The 10,022-nt window shown below is 49.4% G+C and overlaps 1 protein-coding gene and 1 long non-coding RNA gene across 2 annotated transcripts in view; one reads left to right on the top strand and one right to left on the bottom strand.

Moving 5' to 3' along the window:
• Positions 1-4,207: 4,207 nt before the first annotated feature.
• On the bottom strand, positions 4,208-5,740 carry LOC139078935 (uncharacterized). Its single transcript, XR_011532130.1, has 2 exons — positions 5,600-5,740; positions 4,208-4,490 (listed from the first exon to the last, which is right to left on the bottom strand). It is a non-coding gene; the product is annotated as an uncharacterized lncRNA (long non-coding RNA).
• Positions 5,741-7,643: 1,903 nt separating this feature from the next.
• The window catches only part of SMYD2 (SET and MYND domain containing 2), a 48,606-nt gene continuing 46,227 nt past the window's right edge, over positions 7,644-10,022 (top strand). The window contains exon 1 of the mRNA XM_070591275.1: positions 7,644-8,038. Coding sequence (XP_070447376.1) covers positions 7,866-8,038 — 173 coding nt within the window. The 5' untranslated portion in view covers positions 7,644-7,865. The remainder of the gene's footprint in view (positions 8,039-10,022) is intronic.

The following is a 10,022-nucleotide window of genomic DNA, read 5'->3' as shown; positions in this document are numbered from 1 at the left end:
GGCTTTCTTACTCCTTCCACTGATATAAATAGTTTCGTCTTCTGTGGCAGCTCTGCCTGCAGTAACAACGCTGCAATGCAGCTGAGACGCTCGTGTCAGGACTGCAAATTATGCATTAGGGATGTTCTTGCTGTGCTCCAGCTTGAAAGCAGAGGCTTATTTCTGAGTCCACACCTTTGCCTGCCAGCGAGACAACAGAGCGTGACCTGGGTGCCTTTGGCCATCTGGATTCGTAAGCATTCCAAGCCAACATGGATGATTCCATGACCAGGAAAATAACAACAATATACGCCCCTCTAAACAACAACAAAACGCTCACCCCTTTCATAATTGTTTTTAACTATTTCAGAATAAAGATTTTAAACTCTTCATGGATTCACTACCTAGAATTGTTTATTCAATCCTTGGGATATGGTGTAATAAAGTCTAGGAACTAGCTCAAAAATATTACCAGTATAACATACCCTTAAAATCAAAGTATCATCTCTCATCAAAATTTTATCAGCCCTTTCAGCACTTAAGTCCCTCAGAATATATTTGAGAATCTAACACGTAATGAGTATCGAGCTATCCACAGAGAAGACAACCAAATAAAGATAATATACAGCATCTTCTTTGAAGACCTTTTAACTTACGTGGGGCCATACATATGTAAAGTTGACTACATGCCATGAAGTTACAGATACATAGGACTTACCTTAGGAAATAGACATCACGCTGGGGAGAAATGTTTGGAGAAGGCTTCTCAGAATAGATAGAACGTGAGCTGAGTAAGACAGGTAGAGGTAGGGTTTTTCAAGCCAGAAAAAGGAGCCTATCTTTGATGAGATATACAATAAAGAGCAACTGAAAGTTCTTCAACAGAAAGTCTCGTTATTAAAGCAGTACTTTTAAGACAATGTGTTTGTCAGCAGTAAATAAGGCACAGAGAATAGGGAGAGACCAGACAGATGCAGCTCATCTATAAATGCACGTGTTTAAGAAACTGCAACAATTTTCATTATAAGCCTTCATTTTCCCTGGGTGGCAGAAACGTCACGTCAGTCAGTTTCCTGGGGGTGCCTCTCATGTTTGGGTGCCACCGCGATGCTAAGGCACTGAGTGTTTGGCAGGGGCTGAACATCTCGTCCTTGGTCATCAGCCCACACAGGTCTCTGTTGAGTTGCCCCTTGTTGTCATCCACAGTGGCTCTCTCGGATGGCTCCCTTGTCTACTATAGGGCCCCTCTCAGGTACACGGGAACTCACTCTCCTGCTTCGCATGGGAAACCTCTGAGAGTTCTCAGTCATTTCTCCCACAAGCACTTTCTAGTATGCAGGGAATTCTGGGGTCTACTTGAGACTAGGACACAGATTATCTCTGCTCCTAATCCCCTCAAACCTACGGGGCTTTTTGTTATGTTATCCCACTCCTCTAGGGTTCAGCCTGGAAGGAACCTAAGGCACATGCCCCTTTCTCAGATAAGCAGCCCAATTTCCTTCTGGCTTTCCTTCCAATTCTCCCTCTCATCCCAGTCCTGGAGAATCTTCCTGGGCAGGGCGAGTCCTTGCTGCTACATCATCATGGATTTGCTACTACAGGAGCCCTGAATCTCCTGAGACCCTCCTGGGCTTCAGGAGCCTTTGCTCCTCTTCTGCAATATCATTTCTTCTCCCAGTCAATGCCCCTGACTGAACGGGAGGTCATGGTTAGGGGGATAAGAGGAAACGCAGAGCCGGATGTATGGTCTTTGGCTAACTCAAAATGTTACTGCTATCGCGGTAACGCAGAAGTGAAGCTGTAAGAGCCAAGTGGCATAAGAAAGGAAATGATGGGAGATGAAATATAGAGATGGAAGAAATAACAAGATCTTGTTGTGGAATACTCACGGGACACAAGGTGGGAGGAAATGAACCTGAGGGATTGGATGGAGGTGATGTCAGCTGTCATGGGACATATTTTTCTGTGGTTCATATCCCCCTTTCTCCTTTCCCTTCACATACTCTCATCACCAGGTCCTGTTAATTAATTAAGTTCTTCAGATCCATATCCCTCCTCTCCATCACCACTGTCACAGCCCTTGTTCATGCCAGCATCTCTCCTCTGGACTATCTATTACATTAGAGTCCCTATTTCTCTCTCTCTGTCCTCACCCTTCTGTAATTTATCCTACATTCAGCCGCAGAAATGACCTCTCTAAAGCAACAACCGGATCATGTCAGCCAAATTTCTTCTCTGGCTCCGTAGTACCCAAACAGTGCATCTAACTCCTATGCACATGGCCTTAGGGAATGCTTCATCACTGGGCCACTCCTGCGTAGGGCTATAGCCTGGGCCAAACCACAAGGCAGTGCCGTGCAATGGTCTAGAGCGTGGACTCCTGCCACAGCCTGGCTGAGTCCTCACCGCACTGCTCCCTTGGACAAGTTATTTGACTACAGTGATTCAGCGTCTTCATCTATAAAATGTTGTTGGGAGGACTAAATGAGAAGATATTTAAAAAGTGCAGGGTGCTGGCTCCGTGGCCGAGTGGTTAAGTTCGCGTGCTCCGCTGCGGCTGCCCAGGGTTCGGATCCTGGGCGCAGACATGGCACCGCTCGTCAGGCCACGTTGAGGTGGCGTCCCATATCCCACAACTAGAAGGACCTGCAACTAAGATATACAACTGTGTACAGGGGGGATTTGGGGAGATAAAGCAGGGAAAAAAAAAAAGATTGGCAACAGTTGTTAGCCCAGGTGCCAATCTTTAAAAAAAATAAATAAATAAATATAAAAAAAAATTAAAAGTGTACCTGGTACATAGTAAGAGCTATGGAAGCATTTGTTAAATAAAAGAAAAATACTTCCCTGGGTTGTCAAGTTTCTTCCTACCCCAGTGAATTTCCACCTTCAGGTTCTTTTTTTAATTTTATTTTATTTATTTATTTTTTTTTCTTTTTTCTCCCCAAAGCCCCCCAGTACATAGTTGTATATTGTTCGTTGTGGGTCCTTCTAGTTGTGGTATGTGGGATGCCGCCTCAGCGTGGCTTGATGAGCAGTGCCACATTCGCGCCCAGGATTCGAACCAACGAAACACTGGGCTGCCTGCAGTGGAGCGCGTGAACTTAACCACTCAGCCACGGGGCCGGCCCCCACCTTCAGGTTCTTAAACCCACTTTGGGGGCCCCTCTTCCCCTTGGTCAATTTTCAGTCTTCCTTCTAGAAGGAGCTGAAATGTCAGGTCCACTGTGAAGCCTTTCTATTACCCTTTGCTCGTCCCCCTATTTGCTGTATTACAATTTGTATCTGTTTTCTGTGGTTGCTGCGACAAATCACCACAAACCGGATGGCTTAAAACAACACAAATTTATTCTCTCGTGGTTCTGGAGGCCGGAAGGTGAAATCAGCATCACTGGGCTGAAATCAAGGTGTTCGCAGGGCCACACTCCTTCCAGAGGCTCTGGGGGGAGATCCGTTCCTTGCCTCTTCCGGCTCTGGTGGCTGTCCCCATTCCTGGGTTTGTGGCCGCACCACTCGAGTTTCTGCCTCGGTGATACCAGGGCAGCCTCCTCATCTGCCTGCGTTAAATCTCTTCTCCCTCTCGCTTGTAAGGACACCTGTGACTGCACTGAGGGCCCACCTGGACAATCCAGGCTAACCACGCCATCTCAAGAGCCTCAATTACCACATCTGCAAGACCTTTGCAAACCACAGAAGGCAAGATTTACAGCTGCCAGGAATTAGGAACGAACGTTTTGGGATGCCTTTATAAGTGCTCGCATGTATGTTGGCCTCTTCACCTTTGTATGACAAGGGTCCATCATGGAATAAGCACATAATGTGTAAGCAATAGATGACATGCATACAGAGGTAGAGCGGCACGAGGTATAGGGCCATTGTTCACGCTCATCTGCATTCCTTCTTGGCTAAGGCTTTATTTCCCCAGGCCAGAGCTATTTCTTTCATGTGCTAATCTCTGGTTGGAAGGATATTTACTCATAAATCAGACTGACGTCTAGGTTAGAGAAATTAGGCAAAGGGGGCCTTCATCCTTATATTGCTTCTTCTGGGCTACAGTGAGGTGAATTAACCAAAAATCTCCATTCAGACTCCATCCCTTCCCAGCCCTGGGGCGGAAGGGAGTGGAAAAGGTGGAGGGGCTCTGGCAGCTGGAAGGCGACTTTCACGGAATGTGAGAATGTGGAGTGGCAGAGTGACAAGCATGAGCTGCATTAAGAGTACTGTCATCGGTTTGCCCCAGCTGGTTTGTTGCCATTCCTTGGCCGTTTATTTTAAACACGGTTTTCTCCGTAATTTAAGCTCCTAACTTCACGGCTGTTGCTTAACTTACCATTTCCCCAGTTTGAGTCACCTGAGTTCACACAGGCATTTTTCTGAAATGAGGCTGTTTCTTTTCCAGTGTTCTTAAATCCCAGTCACCTTTTCCCCCGAGAATAAATCTGTTTCAGCCGCGGCTCACCTGGAAAGACAACTCGGCAGCTAGGCTGTTATTTCTCTTGGCTGTTGGAAATCTTGATGAAAGAGGAAAAAATTAATTGCAATAAAAAAAGCAAAGAAGTAGGTTATTTTGCACAATTAATCCTTGAAACAGTCAATTGTTTACTGTATTATAATTGTTTGTTTACTTCTATGTCAGTCTTTCCATCTTTGTGCTGGTTAGATTCCCCCAGAAATCAGGAAGTTAAAAAACTACAGAGCCCCCCCTAATTTATCCAAGATTTGCCTAAGTAGGCATGTGTCCAGAAACTTCTAAGGTTTGAGAAAATTCTTTCGCTAACACATAACATCCATCTGTAATAAAACATAATTGTCAGAGTCTATTTAGGTAGCATGACTGGCATAAAGCTCCTCTAACATAATAGTCTGGCACCTGTCAGAGGCTTTTTTGAACAGAGTAGACTCCTGAAGCCTGTCCAATAAGACCTACTTACCTCCTAAAATCATCTCGAACAACACTCTCCCTCTAGCTCTGCTCCAGCTACTCTGTCTTTCATATGGGTCATGCTTCTTCCTATCAATGGAACTTTGCACATGCTGTTCCCTTTGCTTAGAATGCTTGTGCCTCCTTGTCTTCTCTTGATTAAGTGCTAGTCATCCTTTAGAACTTAGTTCAGGCATTATTCTCACTGAAAAACTTTCTCAGACTAGGTCAAACCCCCAAAGCACTGCCTCAGCACTCAGACCACTGACGGTTTGTATTTGTCTGTGTGATTATCTGATAAATGTCCACTTCATCTGCCAGACTGCACAGAGCTCTGTGAGGGCAGGGAATAAGTCAGTCTTTGCTACCATGACATCAGCAGCCCTTACGACTGTTGCCGGAACACAGTCAGCATGTAACAAATATCTAAATGTTGACTATGTCGTGGAATCTCCTGCTAGCTCTGCCAATGGGTTATTAGGCAAGTTACTTAACTCTACAGGGCCTCGCTCTCCTCTTTGGTAAAGAAAATGCTTCTTTCATTCCCCAAATCCTAGGATATTTATGCTTCCTGTCTTGAGTCTACAAGATTGATCAGGCTAAAGCTAGAAAGTTAGAAAGTCAACATTATCTGTTATCGGCCTGCCGTGTATCTCCTCACATGGAAAAATCAGATGCCAAGCAAGAAATTGGAATTACCTTCAACATCTTTGCCTCTTTCCCTCATGCCACTGCCTTGATTCCAGCTTTCTTCACCTCTCACTTAAAATACTGCAGATGCTCCCTTAACTGGTGGTCCTGGGTCCAGTGCTCTCCCCTTCCAGTCTATCTGCAAAGCTGCCAATAGAACTCGGTCTAAAACACTGGACCGATCAATTGTGGCACCCCTCTGCTTGAACGCTGTCAGTGACTCCCACATCACCTCTGGGACAAAATTCATTTGTTGAGAAGATGCCCTTCCACTGTTCCTGCCTCACCTCCTGACCGCTCCTCGAGAGCTCACGCTCCACTCAGAACGGCTCCAGGGGGCCCAACTACACATGGTTCTTTCAAGTCCCTCTGTCTTTGCATGCAGTTCCTTCCGTCTGGAAAACTGTTCTCCTTTCCTGCACTTGCCAGGTCCCGTCCATCCTTAGGCTCAGCTCAAACGTTACTTGAATGTGGCACCTGCCTTGATCAAACTCTCATTACCCAGGCTGAGCTTGTCACACACTGCCTGTGTTCCCACAGAACACTTTGTACAAGCCACTGTGATGACACTTATCTCAATGAGCTGTAGTTGTCTGCAGAGGGACATTTGGGTTAAGAGCATGGGCCTCAAATTCAGACTGAGTTGAGGTTGAAACCAAATTCTGCAACTTACTGTGTGGCCTTGGAAATCCTTCTTTCTGAGTTCTACTTTCCTGATTTTGGAAAATGGGAGACAGAACACCTGACTCCCTGGGCTGTTATAATCATGGATTAAAGGAGATAATGCACTTGGCACAAAGCCTGACCCATAATACTCAATAACTAACGGTAATGATCATTGGCTTGTCAACGTGTCAAATGCAAAGATCCAGGCTCACGTCTTGCCCATCTTTCTATCCCAGTGACTGGCACACAGTGGGTGCTCAGTGAATGCTTCTTAAAATGCATAAACGAAATAGTATCCATAATGCATTTTTCTTTACAGGAAGGCTAGAGGTTTATTCATTTTAGGAATTTTATTCAAGTGTCAAAAACTCTACAGATCTTATGACATACTCCAAATCACATTCAGCTTTCCCTTTGCTAAACTAGCCTGCACTTAGACGTGTGACAGTTTCAGATCAAACCTAGCTTTAAGTATTAGCGTTTTCTGCTCAATTCTCTCTTCACACTGAGTCTTCACTGTATTCACATCAGTTTCAGCCTTTACACAATCCTCTGTGGAACCCAGATTATATCCTTCTTCCTCATGTGAGCAACACCCACAGCATGCATGTGTATGGGACTTGGGTGCCAAACACTGTTCTATGAGCTTTACGTGTTTTAAATCCGCACCATGACTCATCATAACCTAACTGACTTTTCTGAGATGACAGTGAGCAAACCGATTCAAACCACTACAAGTTCTAGCCTACTGTTCTGGCCACAGCCTGGCGTTGCCCGCAAGAAGCCTAAGTTCCTTGAAGGCAGTTGCCTCCAGTTTCCTCTCCATGGTCCCTGTCCGTCCGCAGAGACGCCCAGGGAGCTCGGCTCACTGTGTACTTCCTCTTCCGTCCACGTAATTAACTTCTACCAGGGGCCAGAGGGAAGACTGTGTTCACACCGAGTACTCGAGAGACGCCCCAGGTTTAAAGCCTCACAAGGTTTAAAAACTTTGAACCTGGGGAAAGCACCCTTTAACTGTCAGCACATCAAACTTTCCCACCGTGGTTTCTCTTCGGTGTTCCCCATGACTCCTCCTAGGGTGTCCCATCAGCACATAAGAGCAGAAGGTTGAGAAGCATCTTTGCCCCCTTCAATTTACCCCGGGCGGGTCATCCTATGGGCCACGCCGACTGTCCAGGGGAGGCCTTGGATACCTGTCCCCCTAGGCGACCCCATCCCGCCCACGGGTGACGGGACGGCGTCCGGCTCTCCGTAGAGACGCCGCGGAGGCGCAGACGCCGGCTGCCCTCCTTCCAGGAGCCGCCAGGGCTGCAGCTTTGTCGCGACCACACCAGAAACGGCCCGGGGCGCGTGCGGAGCGGCCACCGAGGGTCCCGCGCGCCGGGCTGGGCGGTCGGCCTGTCCCCCTCCCGCGGGGGCGCGTCAGGACCGGGCGGGGCCGCCGTCCCTTCCGGGGAGCGCTGGCGGCCGGGCCGCGTCCGCCGGGCGGCTCCCCACCCCGCCCCCGCGGCTCTGGGTGACGCTTCTCCAATAACAGCTCGCGGGGAGCGCCACTCCGGGCACAGCCGGCGCCCTCCGTGCCAGCGCAGCCGCCCGCCTCGCCGCCACCATGCGGGCCGAGGGCGACGGCGGCCTGGAGCGCTTCTGCAGCCCCGGCAAGGGCCGGGGGCTGCGGGCCCTGCAGCCCTTCCAGGTGGGGGACCTGCTCTTCTCCTGCCCGGCCTACGCCTACGTGCTCACGGTCAGCGAGCGCGGCAACCACTGCGAGCACTGCTTCGCCAGGTAGGGCGGCGGCGGGGCGCGCGCGCGGGCGGGCGGGGGCGCGCGCCGGGGCTCGGACCGCGGCGGGAGCGAGTGCGCGCGGCGCGCGGGGTCCTAGCGCCCGCGCCAGGGGCAGCGGTCGCGGGGGCGCGCGGGCGCGGGTGGTGCGTGTGAACCCCACGCCGGGCTGTGCCACGTGCGTTAGGAAACAGGAGCCAAGTTCCCGCGGCACGCCTTGCACGGCACGTTTTCAGAGTTGCTCACACGCAATGTGCAAACCTGGGAGTGCAGGGTCCTGCCCTCCCACTTGGGCTCGGGTCCAGGCTTGGTCCCAGCGTGGGCAGGCGCTGCCCTCTCGGTGCAGTCCGGGTTCGGGCAGCCATAGTCTGTCACCTTTAACTTGTGCTTCCTGCGGTGTATTGTGTCCCCCACAGCTCAGCTCTGCCGCAGACTTGCCGTTTCCTCCAAGGAACTTAATGACACCTCATATTTCATGTAAAGTACGTGGCCCCTCTTCTTCCTTTCTCACTCTCTGCACTTGGTGTTGGGAGAGAATCCCGAGGGGTACTGACCACACACCCGGGATTCTGAGGGGCTGCACTGATGGGATTTATCTAGCCCTAGTTTGAGATTGAGAAAACGTGGTCGCTGGGGGGATGAGGCAAAGTGTGCGACTGGAAATGGTATTTACCTGTAGCATATCATATGTGTCTATGTCTATGTCCATATGTATTCACATACACTAACACGTAATTATATCCTCAAGCCTTAGGACAGTGACCTCAAAGGCACATTAGAAATCACCAGTGCAACACTCTCTCCATTTTACAGGCGAGAAAACGAATGCCCAGACAGGAAGTGTGACTGTATGTATATTCACGCTGCAGTTAAGGGAATGAAATTGGTCTGTTCAGTTCTGCCCGTTTCCCCCCTAGTGAGGTGCTCCATGAAATGACCGAGACAGGAAGCGTGGCGTTGGAGTTAAGTTTGTACCTGGCCTTCCACTGCTTTCTGAGGAACCAGCCCTGCTTTACTCTCTTTGAACCTCAGTTTCTTCATCTTTGAAATGGAGATTCCCAGATTAAGCCAGCCTGAGGTCCTGCAGGTACCTGTTAGTACAGGTCTCAAGTCCAGCATACACTGAAGTACTCGATCTCCGAGATCTGTGCGCCTTATTCTGCGATAAGACTTAGCAAAAGAAGGGACAAAAGCTAAATACTCTAGTAATCTTGCGCAGACTCCCTGCCAGAGCTGTCTTCCGCTCGGGGGGACCTGGAAAGGAACTAGACACAGAATCATGCCGTGGGCAGCTTAAGGGCTGTATGTGATGTGGCTCTTTGAATTGGTGAGCCAAGAGCTAAAGGGTCATGGCACCACTTTGCGACGTTTGAGTGAAGTGAGCATTGGGTTTTCCCAAAGTTAAAAAGGCTGCTGTGACTGGTCCCTTGATCTTCTGAGCCTCGCTGTGGCTCGGAGTCTGAAGCAGTGTGGGTGTCTGGAGTGGCAGGAGCAAAGCAAGGTCACCCAGCACAGAAGGTGCCTCCCTCCCTCAGGGATCCTGGTGATTCCCCGGAGTCCATGGTGAGAGAAAAGACTGCAGTCCAGGCACATAGTAGGTCTCAGATGATTGTCACTGGTCCTCCCCTCCAGTGAAGTAAAGATCAAATCCCTCTGGGTTCAGAGGGGAGAAGCAGAGCTGAGAGATGCTTCCCTTTAGCTCTGAGTCTCCTAACTGTGTCTACTGCGCACACCCCAACTTTGAAAGATTAGTGTGCAGTCAGGTGCAACTTTGCAGATCACCCTGCCATATGTGACGGAGTTTGCTCCCCCCCTTTTTCTGAAGTTAGTGTCGCTAACTGTTGCCTTAGACCCCTCACTAGGGCTGCCACGTGGCTGGGGCGGTCTCCTGCACCTGCCCCGACCTTTCTCTCTGTGGCTTAGGTGAACTTCTGTCAACACCCACAGTTGGTTTCCTTTCTCTCCCCAAGGAGTCATTTGAAATCAA

The sequence above is a fragment of the Equus przewalskii genome, chromosome 23, assembly GCF_037783145.1.
Source record: "Equus przewalskii isolate Varuska chromosome 23, EquPr2, whole genome shotgun sequence".
Classification (NCBI taxonomy): domain Eukaryota; kingdom Metazoa; phylum Chordata; class Mammalia; order Perissodactyla; family Equidae; genus Equus; species Equus przewalskii.
The sequence above is the reverse complement of the archived record's forward strand: the minus strand, read 5'-3'. Positions and strand labels throughout refer to the sequence as shown.